Raw genomic sequence first — 20935 nt, forward strand, 5'->3', positions numbered from 1 at the left:
GGGGGATCCCAGGGGACAGGGACCCTGCTAGGCATGAACAGCATTGAACTTGTTGGGAGAAACTGTGAGGGGGAGCTGGGGCAGAGTGACCAACCCAGTGACCTGACAGAGCCCTGCTGGGATGTCACACAGCCCCTCTGGGATGTCACAGCCTGCTCTGTGATATCGCAACCTATTCTGTAATGTCACACTATTGGTCTCTGATGTTACAGCCAACTCCATGATGTCATAGTTGCTCTGTGATATCAGACTGCTGCCCCGTGCTCTCACAGCTTGCTCTGTGATGTCATAAATGCAATCTGTGATGCTGTAGCTTCTCCATGACCTCCAATCCTCCACTCTGGGATGTCATAGCCCACTCTATGATTTCATGTTACCAGATGATCAATTGTCTCCACCATGTGAGCTCACACCTGGACCTTGTTCTCCAAAACCCCAGGCCTATGGAAACCACACAATGCCCATTGTGTGAGAAGGGGAACTGGAAGTTCAGCAGCCTCAGTGTCCTGCCAGCTCAGCCAGGCCCACTGGAACATTGGGGTCCACAACCACCAGGGACCACCAGAGAGACCCCCAGGACAGAAGAACACATGGGAAAATGGGAGGGAATATATGTTAATGATTATGGGGAAATTATTATCATATGTATGTTTAGTCTGGGAAAATCAATGAATATGTATGCGAAATACAGAAGATAAACAGAAACTTTCCTGCACTCAGCCTGCACAGCTTTATTCAGCTTTGCATCCAGCTGAATAAAGAATGCTGCTTCTTTATGCTACATTGGTGTTAAGGAGTTTTCTGTTTTACCAAATTTTTGGTAACACTCCCACTGCCAAGGAAAGCTCTGTCTCCTACTGTTCACAAAAAGAGAAGGGCTGGTGGCAGATGTGGGGGTCAGAGGCTGCCTGGGGCACAGTGACCATGAAATAATCAACTTTTCAATGTTCTGTTGTCAAGAAGGAAGGGCAGCAACAAAATTTCTACACTGGAATTAGGAAGGGCAGACTCTGGTCTATTTGGGATGCTGATTTGGGGAGTACAAAATTGGGTCCTGATTTTTTTAAGAGACACAGCCCTTAAAAACAAAGGGGTCCAGGCAGGATGGACACGATTCAAGAAAGTAATCTTAAGGAGAAAGGAGTAGCCTGTCCTAGTGTGGCAAGAGATGAGCTATAGAGGAAAATGACTGGCCTGGCTGCCCATGGTAATTTTGTGGGAATTCAGGGGAAAAAGAATCAGCAACTCAGGAAGTGTTTAAGGATGTCCTTAGGTTATGCAAAAGAAAATTAGAAAGGTGTAAGCTCAATCAGAACATAAAATAGCCCATTCTGTCAAAAAAAAAAAAGTTTTTAAAAAAAGTATATAGCAAAAGGAGGGAGGAGAATGTCTACTCTTTATTGGATGCAGTGGAGAATATAGAAACTAAAGACAAGGAAAATGCTGAGCTACTTAATACCTTGTTTGCCTCAATTTTCAATATAAAGAGAGGTTGTCCTCAGGATAAGTTTTTCTCCTGAGCTGGTAGATGGGCACAGGGAGCAGAACAGGCCCCCTGTAATCCAGGAGGAAGCAGTTGGTGACCTGCTGAGACACTCAGATGCTCACAGGTTTATGGGATCAGATGGGATCCATCCCAGGGGGATGAGGGAGCTGTGGATGAGCTCCCCAAGCTGCTCTCCATCATTTACCATCAGTGCTGGCTCACCAGGGAGGTCCCAGAGGACTGGAGGTGCCAGTGTGAGCCCATCCCCAAGAAGGGCTGGAAGGAGGATGTGGGGAATTCCAGGCCTGTCAGCCTGACCTGGATGCCTGGCAAGGTTATGGAACAGATTACCTTGAATGCCATCCCAGGGCACCCACAGGATGGCTGAGGGATCAGAGCCAGCCAGCATGGATTTAGGGGTGGCAGGTCCTGCCTGACCAACCTGGTCTCCTTTTATGACCAGGTGATCCACCTGTGGATGCAGGAAATGCTGTGGATGTTGTGTACCTGGACTCCATCAGAGCCTTTGACTCTATCTCTGTCAGCATTCCCTGAAAAAGCTGCAGCCCACAGCTTGGGCATGTTCTCTCCTCACTGGGAGATTTAAGAGCTGCCTGGAGGCTGGGCCCAGAGAGTGGTGGGGATGGTGCTGCACCCAGCTGGTGTCCAAGCACTGGTGGTGTCCCCCAGGGATCTGTCCTGGGCCGAGTCCTGTTTAATATCTTCACTAATGATCTGGGTGAGGGGATCGAGTCCACCATTCACAAATTTCAGACAGCACCAAGCTGGGTGTGAGTGTGGATCTGCTGGAGGGCAGGACAAGAAGACACAGCCCTAAGCTGCACCAGGGGAGGTTCAGGCTGGACAATAGGAAGAGGTTCTTCACAGAAAGGGTGAGTGGGAACTCGAATGGGCTGGCCAGGGGGGAGGTGGCAGAGTCACTGTCCCTCTCCAGTGGGACTTAGTGGCATGGTCTGGGTGACAAGGCAGTATTAGGGCATTGGTTGGACTTGATAATCCCAAAGGTCTTTTCCAGCCTATTTGATTCTGTCATTCTGTGATGACTGGGACACTCTGGGGCCATTTTGACACTGCAGGGCCTTGTGGAACTGATAGGACCATGGTGACACCATGCAGCCCCACAGATCCAGGGTGCATGGTGGTGCTCTGTTATAAATGAGAAGCTTGACTAGGCCAATATTCAAGCAGCACACAATTTATTTATTAATATGGTAAAGTATGAGCAAAACAGTGCTGGGTACAGTGGGGGAAGTTTTCCCTCCAGCTGCACACCGATAGTTAAAATTTACAGGTATTTATAGGGATATTCATCAGCTTTCTCAGCAGTTTGTATTCCCAATTTTTATGTCACAATTCTGTACACTATTGTGATTTAGTTTTTCTCAGGACTTATCCCAGAAAGGAGTATCCCCAGATGGTGGGGTCCAGCTTCCGAAAGAAGAAAGACGGATCCCATCTGGTGAGGTCCAGCTCTCCAGATGTGGGTCCACCTTTTAATTGCAAGGACTATAAATCTCATAACAGTGATGTCCAGCTTCCCTTGGTAGAAACTATAAATCCTGGAGTTGATGTTCATCTTCCTTTCTCAAGCTGCTTTTCACTGTTTTGTTAAGATGTGAGATAAGCATGTTTCCTTTTATATATTCTAAAGCTATAGTTTCAAAGATCCTTACTACAAGAAATATTCTACAATCATACTTCAAATGGTTATTATTGCAAAACTCTTTAAGGCTAAGCTACAAGCAGAAAACACTTGTCAAAAAGCAATATCTAAAACTTTAAATCAAATGCTCCTAAATCAACTTAAGACATATAAAAGTTAATTACAAATTAAGGATAGATTCAAAGGCCTTCTTCAATACTTTAATTTCCTCAGTTATTTATTAGAATTTGTCTTTATAAATGTCCCAAGTTTGGTTTCCACGCATAATACAATCACAAATACACACTTTGCCTGTATGTATCCGACAAGAAACAGAGCTTTGTATTTCACAAAAGCTGTGCCCATTTCTGTTCATTGCTGCTCTGATGGGGATCAGCCACTTGCAGGTTCCTCAGCCATATGAAGGGTGATGATGAATTTTCTTACTCCAGAGGCCTCTTCTTTCCTGAGCTTTTCAGCTCAGGAATTCAGTGAGAAAGACTCATAAACATTCGTCCAAAACACCTGAACCAGAAAAGCCCCTGGGAATAATTTAGGTTTTCAATTGTTCTGTGATTAATTGGAAAAATTTAAGACATGTATTCAAAGTCAGTCTGCTATACTGAAAAATAAAAAGCAGAGATAACTGTTTTTCCCTGTTGTCTTTTCCTCCTTATAGTTTAGTATCAGCAATGCCCAATTGATATTGACCCCCTGCGCCTTCTAATACACTCTGATCAGATATGAAAATCCACATCCTTCACAGCTTAAAGTCAATAACACTTTGTCCCACCCCCTCTCCACAATTTCACTCATCCAACCCTGGCACTGCTGTGCATCAGGAATGGTGTGGCCAGCAGGAGAAGGGACGTCAATCTTCCCCTGTGCTCAGCACTGCTTGGGCAGCACCTCGAGTGCTGTTTGCAGTTCTAGGCCCCCCAATTTAGGAAGGAAATGGAGGGACTGGAGCGTGTCCAGAAAAGGCTGGGGAGGGGTCTGGAACACAAGTCCTGTGAGGAGTGGCTGTGGTTGTTTATCCTGGAGAAGAGGAGGCTCAGGGGAGACAAGGCAGTGTCAGGGCACAGGTTGGACTTGATGATCTCCAGGGCCTTTTCCAACCTTGCTGATTCTGGGATTCTCTGAAACCACCCTTGGAGCAGTTGCAGGAGGAGCCCTGGGCCTCCTCTTCAGAAACTCCAGCAGCCCAGGTCGCTCAGCTTGTCCTCGCAGCCCCAAAGCCCATCCTGTCAGTCCTGAAGAGCCTCTGCAGCTCCTCCTCACTGCCCAGAACAGGGAGCCCCAGAGCCAGACACAGCAGACCAGATGTGACCCCCTGGCCTGGGGTGCCTCTGGCAAGAGAGCAGCACCAGGCACTGCAGGAGCCTGCAGACAATTCCTGCAGCACTTGTAGGATGATCCTGCTCCCCAAGGGACGTTCCCATGGGGCCAAGTCAGGAACTGCAATGAGGAGTGAGGCCAGAGAGGGAAGGGCAAACAGGGATGGGCTGTTTGCAGGGGAGGGAACAGGGCTGTGCAACAGGAAGAAATTTGTTACTAGGGAAGAGTAAAGAAAGCAAAGGTGAAGCAAGGGAAATGCTCAGGGCAGTTTGGGGGTGGCTGCCAGGCAGCCCTGGCTCTGAACAACAGCATCTGCAGTGGGACAGGAAACTCCCAGCTGATGGGAACAAACTTACTGGCTGACTGCAGAGGCCACAACAAACCTGAGTGGTTTCCCTGGTGTCCCCCAGCCCTTGCTGGCCCCAGGGGCTGATGGCATTTGTGCTCCCTCAGGTTCATGTCCCCACACCAACAGCATGGGAGTGCTCCCGCCTGCTGTGTGCAATGCAAACAGGGGGTGCTGAGCCAGTGCTGCCGTGTCTGTGCCTGCAAGGATGGGGCACCTGTGTGAGCTGGGGGAGAGGCCAGGGCTGCAGAGGGGGGATATTGTTGGCAGCTCCATGAGGACGCTCTGGGACGCTGCCCTGGGCTGTGCAGTGCACTGAGGATGGATCAGCCCCTGCTCTGCTGCTGCTTCCCGTCTCCCCCAGGGCTCTTGCAGAGCCCCAGCCATGCTGTTTGCCCCTAGCCTGCCCACGGCCAGCCTGGGGCTGCTCACAGGGGTTTTCTGTGCTGAGCATTGGCCTGGGCATGTTCTTGAGAGAGCCTGGGCAAGGAGCCTGGAGCCCCCAGGCCCTGACCTGAGGCATCAGCGCTGCCCCAGCAGTGCCCATGGCCTGTCCCTGCTGTAACCCCGGTACTGCCACTCCCAGGGCTGTGCCCGGCCCCGAGAGCACTCAGGCCCTACAGCAACAGCAGGGTCACTGGGGTAGCGGGGCAGGGCCACGGCAGTAGCACTGGCGACACCAAGTGCTGCTGCTGCTGGGCACAGCTGCTGTGCCAGCCCTGATCTGCCCCCAGCTCTGCACACAGACATTGCTGCTGCAGCTCCAGAGAAGGCAACAAAAGGGCATCTCTGCAGCAAACTCTAGTGGGAGATCCTTTAGTTCCTTTACCTACACCAAGAGTGCAGCCCCTCAGTGAGACAGTCTGTGGCCAAAGGGAAGGTGAAGAGAAACAAAATGAGAAATGGTACAAACAATGACATTTATTTGTGGACAATGTGAAAAAAGTAAAACAAAGGGAAAGAACATTCTAAATGAAACCAAGAAGTATCAAAAATTACTTTATTAGAAGTGATTTGCAGAAACTGGCCACAGTTTAATGTTCTTGAAACCATCCAGTCATCAGTCTCCATACTACAGCCTTGAGCTCCTTGTTCCTCAGGCTGTAGATGAGGGGGTTCAGGGCTGGAGGCACCACCGAGTACAGAACTGACAGGGTCAGATCCAGGGATTGGGAGGACAGGGAGGGGGGCTTCATGTGAGCAAAAATAACAGTGGTTATGAACAGGGAGACCACAGCAAGGTGAGGGAGGCAGGTGGAAAAAGCTTTGTGCCGTCCCTTGCCAGAGGGGATCCTCATCACAGCCCTGAAGATCTGCACGTAGGAGAAAACAATGAACACAAAACAGCCTAATGCTGAAGAGGAACTAATAGCAATTAGCCCATGTTCCCTGAGGTTTGAGTGTGAACAGGAGAGCTTGAGAATCTCTGGGATTTCACAGAAAAACTGGCCCAGGGCATTGCCATGGCACAGGGGAAGTGAAAACGTATTGGCCGTGTGCATGAGAGCATTGAAAAAGGCACTGACCCAGGCAGCTGCTGCCATGTGGGCACAAGCTCTGCTGCCCAGGAGGGTCCCGTAGTGCAGGGGTTTGCAGATGGACACATAGCGGTCATAGCACATGATAGTAAGGAGATAAAACTCTGCTGAGATGAAGAACACAAAGAAAAAGAGCTGAGCAGCACATCCTGTGTAGGAGATGTTCCTGGTGTCCCAGAGGGAATTGTGCATGGCTTTGGGGACAGTGGTGCAGATCATGCCCAGGTCACTGAGGGCCAGGTTGAGGAGGAAGAAGAACATGGGTATGTGCAGGTGGTGGCTGCAGGCTACGGTGCTGATGATGAGGCAGTTGCCCAGAAGAGCAGCCAGGGAGATGCCCAGCAAGAGGCAGAAGTGTAGGAGCTGCAGCTGCCATGTGTCTGCCAATGGCAGCAGGAGGAAGTGGCTGATGGAGCTGCTGTTGGACATTTCCTGTGCCTTGGCATGGGGATCTGTAAAAAAAGTAATCATGGAATACTTGGGTTTGGAGAGGACTTTAAATATCCCAGCACAGCCTCGGGGCATGTTCCCCCCACTGCCTGCCCAGGGCTATGCTGCCTGGAGCTGTCCCTGCCAGCAGCTGCTTCCCTGTGCCCAGGGCTCGGCCCTGCCAGTGCTGCCAGAGCCCAGCACAGCCCTGGGGGCTCAGCTCTGCTCTTCAGACCCTTCCCAGCTCAGGCATTGCCCAGGGGCAACTCTGACTCTGCAGGCTCTGATGTCAACATCAGAGCAACCCTGAGGAGGCTAGAAAAGCAACACTGATGCTGTCTCTAAAAAGGGTGCTTGGCTGATTTCTGCACTGCCTGGTTTATTCAGATCTGGGGGATTTTGTTTGGGTTTTTTTTTTAGTATCATTCTGATATTAAGAATATCTATGTGCTATTTCACATCCAGGCAACCTAGAGAAGTAGATTAATAAAGCAGGTCTTTCAGTTTTGTGCAACTCCTTCCTCAATGTTCTCCCTGAATAATCTACTTGCAAATGTTCTGCAGTTAAAAGCCATGCTGGGAGCAGTCCTGAATGATGCAGCATCCTCACCACTTCCAAGCCTTACCTGCTGTCTCCTCCCACCCAGATCTTGTCCCCCAGTGCTCGGAGCAGCTGCCAGAGCTGGCTGAGAGCTGTCCCTGGAAGGCAGCAGAGTCCCTGCCCCAGCACAGCGCCCTGGGCTGCAGGACCCTGCTCTGCAGGACAGCCCTGGGCACCCCTGGCTGCTCTGCACAAGAGACAATCAGAGAATGTACTCACAGGGTCTGTAGGCATTCGGATGTTCCAGCTTCAGGAGATGGCTCCAGGAGCTGCAGCTGCATTGTCCTGCAGCCAGAGGTTCCTGTGCCAAGGGCTGGCAGTGATTCTGCCCCAGGCACTTCTCAGCACCTTCCCAGCCCTGACTGATGGAAGCCCTCTGTGCCTCTGTGCTGTGCCCAGGATGGCTGCAGGCAGTGCCCCAGCCCTGCTGGGCTGGCAGAAGAGCTGCTCATCAAGAGAAATGTGCTTTTGAAGCTCTTCTTGGTTACCAGGAGCTGTCTCTGTGCCAGGAGCCCAGTCCAGCTCAGCAGCACAGACACAGCACAAGGACTTTAATGAGCCTCTGGGGCTTTCAGGCCCTGAACATCAGTTCCTGAGAGGGAGCTGAAGAAATCTCTCCAGAGCTCCAAGTCAGAATCCAACCACAAAGTTTCTTGGACTTTTAATGGTTCCCACTGAGGGACATGTCTGAGAAAGTGTCCCCAGGCCCCAGGCAGAGCAGAGAACTGGAGGCAGTGATGGCAGGTTAGGACAAAGAGAAGCCAAGTCTTGGTGCACTGGGGCACCACAGAGTCTGTGCCACCAAGGGTTGTGAGGAGACACCTTGTCCTGAGGCCCTGGGGCCTCCTGGCATAGCCCCAGCCAGGCTGGGCACTGTCAGCCCCTTGTCCTGCCCTCAGCATCCCCCCCTAGCCAACAGCCCAGGGGCTGCAAGGATCTGCTGGAAGGAGTCCCTGGGGAGCCTTGACCAGGAATGGCCCTGGGGGCTTCTCAATGCTCCCAGGGACTGCAGGTTTTTTAAAGGACTTTGGGTTTGGCTTTTGCCTTGCAGTCTCTGAGGGTTTTCTGCAATCATGGCCTCCAATTATCTATCGTAATGAGTCCCTGGAGAGGCTTTGTCAGTAACAACACTCAGTGGGGCTCATTAGTACTTCAGAGTACTTCAGTTTTTAAGGTACTTGGTGTTTCCCGTTTTATACAGACTCTATGAGAATGATTGTGCAATCACAGCCTCGAATTATCTGCTGTAATTAGTCCCTTGAGAGCCTTTATAAGTAACAACACTCAGTGGGGCTCGTTAATGCTTCAAGGTACTTCAGGTATTTTAAGGTATTTGGTGTTACCCTTTCGATACAGACTCTCTGAGAGGTTTGTGCAGTCATGGCCCCAATTATCTGCTTTAATGAATCCCTTGAGAGCTTTGTACTGACACTCAGTGGGGCTCATTAATACTTTGAGATACTCAAGGTTTTTAAGGTACTTTGGATTTTTCTTTCCACACTTAATATCTGAGAGGTTTTTTGTGGAATCCTGGCCTCCAATTCTCTCCTCCAAGGAGTCCATGAGGAGCCTGTGTTGGGGATGGCACCTCAGTGGGACCCTTTCATGCTTTGAGACATTTTGGGGTTTTTGTCTGACTCTGACTCCTGGAAAGGTTTTTGCATCTCCTCTCAGGCCCTGAGGTTCCAGGGCTCAGCTCCAAATGCACCACGGAGCTCATTAGGATCAAGCAAATCCTGACAAACAATGGCTTTGCCTTGATTTTCCTCTGCTCTTGTGCAGTTCAGCAGGAAGTTTTCCTTACACAATTATGGAGAAATTTTTCAAAGAGCTTCTATGAAATATGTAATCCTATTTTGAAGAGTGTATTTTATTACTGTTCTCTTTAGAGAAGAAGTGATTTCAGCATGCTGTGATTTATATTGATCCAGGGTCTCTCCTAAGGAGGTCTGGCCAGGGCAGAGAAGATTTACCTTGAGAGCTGACCCAGTGTGAACATCCTTGCCTCACATTCCCCAATCCCATCTGAGAAACTATTTTTACTTTCAAAAATTTAAATGTTTTGTTAAGACACTATCAAAATACAGCAGAATACTGAATAAAGAAAAGGATACAGTGCCAGGAGCAAAGGATTCAGTCGCCATGCGGTTTCCCACAAAATGGATGTTCTGTCTTTTACACCTCTAGCCCCTCCCAAAGTCTTGTCAATCTACACCTTCTTCACTGTCCAGTGGTGGATATCACTGTCTTACACCTTGATTGGAGGTCAGGTGCTGCCATAGCAACAAGCCAACCCTCCCACATGCCCCGACTATTGAGGCCATCCTGTGATAACAATGCAAGGGGGAGGGAAAGGATAACTATACATCTACAAAATTTCTCTTAACATGGATTTAATATTCATCCCTAAATTGTGATAGTCAACCATAGAATTATTCACCCATAACAAACCCTCTTTTCTTTTTCTAAAAGTCATTTTGCTCGAACAATTAGGTAAAAAATTCTCTCTCTCTCTTGAATGAGTCATACCAGCATCTCTTAATATAGGCAAGAACAGTGGGAACAGGAGAAAAAGTCTCAGGTTTTCCTTAGACACACTTATTTGGAATGGACAAAAGGGCATCACAGAGGTCCAGTATGACTTTGGCTCCCATCTACCGTGCCTATGTGGCTGCTACCCATAGTCAGTGTATCTTTGGGGCGAGCACAGAGGCCAACTCGGTCCTGCCCTCCAGTCTCTGTTGAATTAAAAGAACACTGAGGAATGATAGAGGTCTGGTATGGCCTTTTGTCCCTACCTTACCATGCCTACAGGGTTGCTACCCACAGCAGGGCTATGGAGCCTTCTTGGTAGCAAACAAAGGGGCCAACTTGGTCTTGCCCTCATTCCTTTGTCTTATTTTCTTAAAGAAGCTGTCCCATTACCTTTTACAGTCCTTTGTGTACTACCCCTCAAAAGATGCTGGTAATTGTCACCCATGAAAACAGAATGACAGTTCTCAAGCTGGTTGGTGGAAGCTTGACTCTACTTTTTGGGCACCTTGGTGTCTTTCTGGTTGTCTTTCAGTCTCTGCTTGAGAGTCAATGTTGTTTCACCAGCCTGGATGTTATAGTCCACTCTGGGTTCTTCCACTGGGCCTTTGACTCTATTGCCATGAGTGCATCCCTGCTCTGCAGTTCACACGGCCGATTCTGTGGTGAGCAGTACCTGAAAGGGACCTTCCCACTTAGGAGTTAGAGGCTCATCTCTCCATGACTTAAACACGCAATTCACAGGATTAATATTATGGATTCTGAAATCCAGGGTGGTAGTTTGAGAAATTGCCCCTTTATGTCTTAGATCTTCTAAGATTTGTGCTGTAGACATAATTTATTTCTTGGCATTGATTTCCCCTTCCTCATAGGTGGCAACCTGCTGGGGTGAGGTCAGGAAGGGTAACCCAAACATCATTTCATAGGGTGACACTCCCAGATCTGACTGGGGTTGGGTTCTAATTCTTAATAAGACCAAAGGGAGACATTTTATCCATGACATTTGGGTTTCAATCATGAGCATAACTAGAGCTCTTTTAAGAGTTTGATTCATTCTCTCAATCCAACCAGAACTTTGGGGATGCCATGGAGTGTGTAATTCCTATTTTACTCCCAAGGTCTGAAAAATTTTCTGCAATATCTTCAATGTGAAATGAGTTCCCTGGTCTGAATCAATCTTGTTTGCCATCCCATATCATGGAATGATTGATTCTAGAAGTGTTTTAATCACAACACTGGCATTGGCTTTCACAGTGTGTACCACCTCTATTCAATGAGGTCACATGATCTACTATCACTAGCAAAAACTTCCACTGTTATACCTGAGGAAGCTCGGTAAAGTCTACTTGGATGTTTTGAAAGGACTGTAAGGCTAGTTCTCAACCTCCTCTGGGTGTCTTTTCATTATTTTCTTATTAAGTTGTTGACATATCACACACTGTTCAGTTATTTGCTTAAGTATTCTGAAAATTCCTATGCAGGCCCAATCCCTTGGAAATTGATCACTTAGTACTTGTGTACCCCAATGTGTTGTTCCATGTATGTTTTCTAGCATTTTCTTGGCAAGGCGTTTTTTCAACGTTTTCCTCCCTTCTGCTAATTTCCACTTCCCTTTGTTATCTTTCTTGGCTCCTATTTTAAGGAGTTCTTCCTTGTCTCTCCCACTAAATACAGGAACTTTTTCGATTTATCTCATGGATGTTAATACTATTATTAACTATTATTATTAACTATTAACTATTAAAAACTATTATTATTAGTTTTTCTGTTGCTGATTCAGTTGCATTTTAAGCTTCTAAATTGACTAAATTCTTCCCTCACTCCTCCTGAGTCACCCTTTTCTTATGTCCTTCAACACATACCACCACTACTTCCTCTGGTAATTGTAAGGTTTCTAAACTTCTAAAAGTAATTTATTTTAAATCAGTCTCTTTCCCTTTGAATTTAATAGCCCCCTCTCTTCCCAAATTTTTCCAATAGTATTCACTATGCCAAAAGTGTATTTTGAGTCTGTATCTATTGTTCCCCTTTTCTGTGCCAATATTTCCAGAGCTTTTTTTAGGGCATACAACTCACATGCTTGGCCTTACCAGTTGGAAGGTAACTTTCTCTTTTCTATGGCCACCAACCCTCCATGCACTATAGAGTACCCCGATACCCTGTGCCCCTTTATTACCTGTGAAGATCCATCGATGTGCAATTGTCTTCCACCTTTGAGTGGTTGATCTCTTAGGTCCTCTCTTCCTTTAGTTTGATAGTTTATAACCTGTAGGCAATTATGTATTAGTTCCTCACCTGGTTCACCATACAAAAACTGGGCAGGGTTGAGGTGGTTACTCGGAATTAGCTCTAAATCATTATCTATTAAGATCTCTTCATAATTTAGCATACAGGGATCTTTGAGCCATTTCTCAGCCTTCTGGCTTAGGATACTTCTAACTGAGTGTGGGGTATATATTTTCAATTTTTTCATAAAGGGTAATGTTTTGGTTTGAAAAGACAGGTGTCTGCTAAGGAAGTCGGGAGCCTCCCTTGAGATGAAAAATGTAAACACCCTCCCTCTGAATTATTATAATTTTGAAATTAAGAGGCTCTCAGGAAAGCGAAATGGGAATAGGAATAACAGTTCTTTACTAGGAAAACTAAAAATACAAATGTAATATTACAAACAAAAAGAACCAACCTATTGACAGAGTCAGAATAACTGTTAGTCAGGCTGTTGGGAGCAGTCCCACTGAATGGTGGCTGCCATGCTCCTGCAGTGACAGATGTGGTCCTGTTGAAGCAGGGATCCTCTAGAAGAGTGGAGTTTTCCTCTGAAGACCCAGTGGTTGTGTCGATGGGCCTGGTCTTCCTCTGGGAATCCAGTGGGGAAAAGGCTGCTCCTCTGGGAGTCCAGTGGAAAGGCTATACTTGTGTCCCAAAATCTCACATTATATCCAGGATGGAATGCTTGGCTCCTCCCTCTGGGTGGAGCATCTCACAGCGAGATAATGTAATTTTGATCAGTCATACAGTGATATTCAATAGCCCATTAACAGCAGATGTCTCCCCAGAGGGAGGATTGGTTTGTGGAAGAGATAAAGAAAACTGCCCAATTAACAGAAGAAAACTGCCACGCCTCTAACAGATGGGAATAGAACACACACATTGCCTTGCCAACCAGGACATTATCCATCCCCTATCCTATTTCCATCTGCATCACAATAAAACATTACACACAGTTCTCACTTAAGACTGGGTTTCCCTGTGGTACACAACAGCTTTCTCCAACTTTCTGCATTACCCACCAAGTGTAACCAGGTCCTTGAACAAACACATTTCCACTGATGGGTTTGTGTTTGCCTGAGGTGGGATTAACCCAAACCATCTTTCCCAAAATTCCTTTCATATGTACCACAGGGACTTTGTCTCCATCCACTGTGTGCAAGGGTTCAGACTGGGCTGGACCAGCTCGACTGATGGACCCTTGGGTGTTGACTATCCAGGTGGCTTTTGCTAAGTTCACTTCCCAATTTCTAAAAGTTCCCTTGCCAAGTGCCTTCAAGGTAGTCCTAACTAGTCCATTGCACTGTTCAACTTTCCCATCAGCTGGTGTATGATAGGGGATATGATAAATCCATTCAATACCATGTTCTCTGGACCAGGTGTTGATAAGGCTGTTCTTGAAATAGGTCCTGTTGTCCAACTCAGTTCTTTCAGGGGTACCATGTCTCCACAGGATTTGCTTTTCAAGGCCCAGGATGGTGTTCCAGGCAGTAGCATGAGACACCGGGTAGGTCTCCAACCATCCAGTGATGGCTTCTACCACTGTGAGCACATAGCGCTTGCCTTGGCATAACTGGGGCAGTGGGATGTAGTCAATCTGCCAGGCCTCCCCATACTTGTACTTGGACCACCGCCCACCATACCACAGGGGCTTCACTCACTTGGCCTGCTTGATGGCTGCACACATCTCACAGTCATGGATAATCTGAGAAATACTGTCCATGGTTAAATCCAGCCCTTGGTCTCGTGCCCACTTAGAGATGGCATCTCTACCCTGAGGGTCTGAGGTATCATGGGCCCATCTAGCTAGGAATAATTCTCCCTTATGTCGCCAATCTAGGTCTATCTTGGACACACCTATCTTTGCAGCATGGTCTACCTGCTCATTGTTTTTGTGCTCCTTATTGGTTTTACTCTTGGGGACATGGGCATCTACATGGCAGACCTTCACAGGTAGCTTCTCCACCTGAATGATAATGTCTTTCCATTCAGCAGCAGCCCAGATGGGTTTTCCTCTATGCTGCCAGTTAGCCTCTTTCCACCTCTCCAGCCATCCCCAAAGAGCATTGGCTATCATCCATGATTCAGTGTAGAGGTAGAGCTTTGGCCACTTCTCTCTCTCAGCAATGTCCAGGGCTAGTTGAACAGCTTTGAGCTCTGCAAGTTTGCTTGATCCACCTTCTCCTTCGGTAGACTCTGCGACCTGTCCTGTGGGACTCCATATGGCTGCTTTCCAGTTCCGGTTCATCCCTACAATGCAACAGGAACTGTCAGTGAAAAGAGCGTAGTATGTTTCTTCTACTGGCAGATGGTTGTATGGTGGAGCTTCTTCAGCATGTGTCACTTCTTGTTCCTCTTCATCAGTGAGACCAAAGTTTTCACCATCCAGCCAGTTTGAAATTATTTTCAGAATCCCAGGGCGATTCAGTTTTCCAATATGGGTGCGCTGAGTGATAAGAGCAATCCATTTGCTCAATGTAGCACTGGTGGCATGGTGCATAGAGGGAACCTTTGCTTTGAACATCCACCCCAGCACCGGTCGTCGGGGTGCCAGGAGGAGTTGTTCTTCTGTGCCAATCACCTCTGAGGTGGGTTGGACTCCTTCATAGGCTGCTAAAATTTCCTTCTCTGTTGGAGTAGAGTTAGCCTCAGACTCTCTATAGCTTCCTCTCCAAATTCCCAGTGATCAGCCTCGAGTCTGGGATGGCTGCTATTTATCTCCCTGCCCCCCTGCCTCTGTCTGCTAGCCTACAGTATCTAGCAGTGTGTGATAAGCATATGCCAAGGCCCAGCTCACTGCAATGATCTTTTTCTCATTAGGCTCACATGGTTCTTCTCTTTCAGGTATTTCCCCACCTCAACTGGGTTCTGAATTTGTTCATGGGGAAAGTCCCAGACTACAGCGTCAGAGAATTCCTTCAGGATTTAGCCCATATCCTCCCATTTCCCACACCACTCAGGATTTTCCATGCCTGGGTCTATTCCTGGGTCAGGGGTCTCATCAGCCCTTCTAGAAACCTCAGTCGTCATTCTAGAGAAGCTGCAGACTGTATAGTTACGAGATTGAATACCAGAAAGATGGTTTCTTTAACATTCAGGGGAAATGGAACATCCTTCAATAGCAATGCAACCAATTCATAGATGAAGGAAAGCAAAGGGTGAAAAGCCTGATCCCCTGCTGCTCCTCCTCTAACAAACTGGATGCATAACCATAGCCATGAAGCATTTATACCTGGAACAGACCCCAGCACATTTATAAAATTCTTACAAATCATTACCACCAAGCCCAGCAGGATAGCTATTCTGATCACTGCTTCTCTGCTGTAAAAACTACATATTAGGGACAATACTAGAGCTATTTCTGGAAAAGAAAATAAACCTAGGGGCCGTAGAGGTATTAAGATCTCAGAAAAACCCTAGGGACCAGAAATGCATGCAAGCCTTCACTGCAAGACACATTATGAATTCAAAAGCATAGCTATTAACTGCTTTACATTAATACAGAGTATAGGCAACCAAAATGCAGTCAGACTGGGGTTTTTCCACTCTCTTTCTCCCCTACATTAGGTGCAAATATTTGTCCTGGTCAGGGCAAATCTGGGAGAAAACCTCCAAAGAGGGCCTCTCCCCCAACCAGTTTGGGAAGTGTGGAGGAATGGCTACATGACAGAGGTCACATAGACATTGGCTTGTTAGCTGACCAAAGGCTGGGAAAGTACCGAACTCAGCTAGTCTGAGTCCTGCACCTACAAAGACACTGTCCTTGAGCATAGCTGTGTTACCATAAAAAAGTGCTGTAGATAAGAGACTAGAGACATGAGAAAAAGCAAATGTAAAAAAAAAAATTCCTTTGGAATGAAGAAGCTGATATTGTAGTATAACCAATAAGCTGCTTAGCTTGCAGAATATACGTGAGCTTTTTACTTGTTGTGCATAAAATGAAATAAACAGGGCAAGGAGACTTTTTCTCTTTTAAATGCCTTTATAAAAGTGATCAGCTCAGGATTGGGCAGCTCGGACAGGTCTGCAGTCTCCCGTTGTGTCTCCCAGGGCGACGAGGAGGAGGAGGATATGCACAGCTTTGTCCACTAGGGGCAGAGCTGGGGATCTGGTCCTCGCGGGACCCTTTAGGGCGTGGCAATCCCTTCCGATGTTACTCTGCTGGCTCTCTTGGCCAGCTCTCAGTGCCAGGGATGACTCCCGTGCTCAGGGTGAGAGGGACTAGGAAGGTGTTCTGTATCTCTGCAGGCTCAGCACTCCGCTCCTCACGTCCAGACATCACTACAATCTCTCAACTCTTAGGTGGCTCGTTGTTTTTGGGGTTTTCTCAGTCCCTTTGGAGCAGTAGTCCCTCACAGCATGCTGGTCCTGGAGTCACTTTGCATAGCCCCCCCCCTCCCCCTCCCTCCCCCCCCCCCAGGTCTCTTCACCATTATGGGGAAAACTACAACTTAGCCTCGGGCAAGGCTCTGCTAATACAAAAGGAGCAATTAGCCACAACGACCCGTGATTACAATAACAAAACAAGCAGAACTTCGGCAGCAAGAGTGATCTGGCTGATTTTTGTAACCTTTTCTCACACAAAAAAAAATCAGCAGAATTTTTGTTCATAACAGTCCCCCTTCTTTTTCTTTGATCGAGCTTAAATTTTAAGCTCGCATCAACTTAAAATTTTTGAGTCATGAGCTTCACATTTAATTGTTTGTATTGACTATAAATTTCTTGAGTACTTCGGTAATCACGGTTACTTAACTTTGTTACTTTCCTTGGTTTCTTTAGGTTGGTCTGCACAGCAAATGCTGTTTTAATGAAACAGATAAATAGGCATAGTAAAAAGAGCAATTCTCCAAGTATACACACAGTGAGAAAAACTACTTTTTCCCATACATCCTTTTTGAAAATCTCCAGGTTCTCCCACCAACTGGAATCAAGTGTAGGAGTTTGTTTTTGAATATTTACACATGCTAATTTTTTTATTTCATTTGAAATGTTTCTAATAACTGCATTCTTTATTTTTAATACTGCCTGGAGCCTGATGACTTTGTTTAACATAGATATTGGGGTCTGAACTTGGCTTTTACAATTTTGAATTTTCTCAATTTCTATTTCACTTTGCTTGTTCTGTTTAGTTTCTCCCAAATCATTATATATAGGAACTCCTAAACTTGATCCAGTTTCTTTGGGTAATAAAAAGAAAATTGGTTTTATCATTCTAGCGGTGCAGCTGCCAGACCAGTCTCCTGACAATTTGGTGTGTGCTGTGGTATCAGAGATCAAACTTAAGGGTTTAGAGCTTCCCTGAAATGTGTTTTCAGTTTCTGTTGGGCATTCCCAACATTTACACAGTTCTTTCATTTTCCAAAAGGGGTTTATATCTTTTTCAGTACACTCATAACATTCATAAACTTCATGGTGAGTACACTTGTCTCTTTCTTTTTTCTCAACAGACTCTAATTTGTTTGGATCTCTTGGGATCCACTGGGTAGCTGAATACTTCACTGCTAAATACTTGTTACAAGCAATTTTTCTTACCATTTTTACCATTTCTTTTCCTTTTACTAGATCTACTGAGCTTGTTTCAGCACCATCACATTCAAAGCACAACCAGGCTTCTCCTATAGGCCACTCTCCTAGGAGTGGCTGCCTAAAAGTGGCAGTATTGTGTGCTATCCAATACACTCTCTTATTTTTCTGATAAAGGATTAATTGGGAGAAGTTAACACAATCAGGGTTAGAACTGATGTGGACTCTCGACAAGGAGCTCACTTCCTCCTCATAGAGGAGTTGGTAGCACTCACTGCATGGCTCTCCTGGGCTTTCCAGAGCACCACCAGCAATTAGAGCCATCATTACTACCCTTTCCGAGAGTCCGGTATGGGTCATCTTGCACAGCCTGTCCACCCGGCCTTGCCTCTTGGGGAATTTTACTGAGAAGAAGCTTCCAAGCTATTTAGAGTCCCTTCTACCCACTTCTCTGGTTAAACCTCTCTTGGTCTGTTCCCTACCAATTTTGGTTTCTCCTAGGGGAGTGCTCTGTAGAGGATTAACCTGGAATCTTTAGAATTAAATTGGGGAACTTAACCAGAATTACTTATTTACAGTCTTAAACTTTTTACCAACATACCAACAAACCAAGTTTACACAGAACCATCTTGAAACATTTTAAGCAATGTTAGAGCTCTGATACCAACTATTTTCCCATACAGTTCAGTCTTTTTGACTCTTCCTTCTGAGAGTCAACTTTAAATCAGAGTATACTCAGGTGAATTAACTTGTGATGTTGTTGAATCCTTATCCAGTGCCCTGTGGTGAGAGTGGTGTGGACTCTGACCCAATGCCAGAGGGAAAAACTGGGAGTCTGGCCTAATGCCAGAAGGAGAATAGGGTGGAGTCCGGTCCAATGCCAGAGGGAGAATGGGGTGGAGTCCGGTCCAATGCCAGAATGCCAGAGGGAAAAAACTGATGTTGAATCCTGGTCCAATGCATGGGGGTGAGAGTGATGTGGGTCCAACCTTTTTCCTTTGGTCTGCATCGTCGAATCAGTAATGAAGACTACCTGAAATGGGCTTTCAAACACAGGCATTAATGGTCTGCTATTTTATGATTCTATCAAAACTCAGTTTCTCTGTTTAATGTTATTGGTTAACTTCTCTTTTTCCATAGCTTGTATGTTTCTCTCATCAACTTTTGCATACTCTGTATTTTGCAAGGAGTTGTATTTCTGTTAGCTATCTTAACTCCCCGAGTGCTTTTATTCTCCTATTTTTCTGTGTATTTAATTCACTGGTTTCCTGTTCTATTTTCAAGATCTTATTTATCTCTTGCTTCTGTTTCTTACTTTCACTTACAGCTTAAATACTACTTTTCTTTCAACCCCTTACACTTAAATTTTTATTTTTTTCTCACACTATTCTTCTACACAATACACTTCCCTCTAAGGAGACGTGGTAAAACTTGTAATGCACAATCTACATTACCTCTATTCTAATTCGTCTATATTCACTCTCTTTTATTTCTCATTCACTTTCACACATTCCTTCACACCCTCAAGACACAAACTGGATCATTAGTCCTAGAAAATCACGGGTCCCTGTAGCCCCCCTCACCTTGGGGTTGGCCCACAGGTCTCAGTATCTCTGGGCCTCTTGGAAGGGCCCTGACTTTGGTTGCCTCTGGTGCACATTCACCTGTGAGGGTGTCTGCGTGTCATTCACGCTCTTACAGCTATGGTTCCCTCACACATCTGGGGAGCCCTAGTCTGGTTTTCAGGTCACACACACACACTTCAGCCACAGCCCCCACCTTCCCGGGAAGTTGAGACTGACTTTGTGACTCACTCTCACACACACAACAAGACAATAAGGTACCTTTATTTTTACATTACTTATTACAAGTTTAGTGTTACTGGCCAGTTTTGGTGCTATTGGATATCCTTTCTGCCTAGCTGTTTTTTGTCTAACTTCAGATGTTTTTTTCACTATACTATACTTCTTAGTACTTTGTTGAGACAGGACTTATTTGCTCCCGTATCTACTCAAAAATTCTAATTCTTTATTTATGTGTCCCACCTCAAAGTTTACCAAGGGGTCTTCTAGATGTTGCATCAGGTCCCCTGAAGTTAAAGCCCCTGACCCTCTAATCGTTACCTTTAAGGATCTTCCCTAAATTATCTTGTTCCCTGGCTATTGCCACATCGAGACTGAGCTTTCTACAAAACCTCCTAACGTGTCCTGCCTCTCCACAATAATAGCAATGTCGTTCTCTCAAAGGGACTTGAGGTCTCTCCATCCCTCTTGTACCTGACAGTACTGGCCTATCCTTGCCTCCTCCTGGTGGTGGACCTGCCCACCCTGCACTTTCTCTAGCTACAGCAACCACGATCTTGGCCTTGGCCTTTGCTTTATCTTTGTCTCGCCTTAAATACACCTTCAATGCCTCTCTTAATAACTCATTTATGTCCTTCTCTTGCCAATCTTCAATTTTGTCCAGTTTTTTCCGTATATCATACCAAGATTTGGTACTACAGTACAGCCCATCTTGAGATGCCAAACTACTAGTTTGAGGGATATCTGGGTTTCCCTGAACTTTCTGCAGATCAGCAGGTGTATTTGGTGATAGTTGTTTACTGGGCAAGGAAGCATTTGTGTCCCAGCTAGGAGGAGGTAAAGGGACAGCAATAGGAGGGGGAGAAGAGCCTGAGTGCATATTAAATGGAGCTGGAGAAGAAGTGGAGAATGAAGCAGGTGGAGTAGGCACTTGTGGTGGTGCAGAAGGAACTGGAGGAGCCAAAGGGGGTGGTGAGGGAGTGGTTACTGGGGGAGATACTGGGTTTATCATAGGGGAAGCTGAAGAGGTAGAAGGAGGAATTTTAGCAGGTGGTAATGAGACGGCAGCTGGGGGAAGAATCGGACCTGCCACTTGAGGTGCTTGAGGAAGAGGATTATAAGGTGGAGGGGCAGAAGGAGGCAAATAATCCAGGGGGTCCCATCTTTTACTAATTCCATCATCCCCTCCTTCATTCCTCTCTTTCTTCTTCTGTACCTTACAAATTCGCACCCCTCATTACCCAATAGCACTCTTTAACTAGCAAGCTACATACAATAATTGCTCAGGATCAGTATCTCCTCGAGCTGTCAGATAATAACTCAGCTGTTGGCACATCCACTTGTCCCACACCAAGGCCATCCTCCTTGCACCTCTAATTCCGGCCAGACTTCTACACAGTAGTGGATCA

The 20935-nt window shown here is 46.3% G+C and overlaps 1 protein-coding gene across 1 annotated transcript; it reads right to left on the reverse strand.

Annotated features, from left to right (window-relative positions):
* Positions 1 to 286: 286 nt before the first annotated feature.
* LOC131093007 (olfactory receptor 1J4-like) lies at positions 287 to 6527 on the reverse strand (the record flags this gene model as incomplete). The annotated part of the gene is made up of 3 exons (XM_058040007.1): positions 287 to 325; positions 5910 to 6023; positions 6405 to 6527. Coding segments are annotated over 3 exons (276 nt in total), but the record flags the coding sequence as incomplete, so codon positions are not given.
* Between the last annotated feature and the right edge of the window lie 14408 nt (positions 6528 to 20935).

This window comes from Melospiza georgiana, chromosome 23 (genome assembly GCF_028018845.1).
Source record: "Melospiza georgiana isolate bMelGeo1 chromosome 23, bMelGeo1.pri, whole genome shotgun sequence".
NCBI lineage: Eukaryota > Metazoa > Chordata > Aves > Passeriformes > Passerellidae > Melospiza > Melospiza georgiana.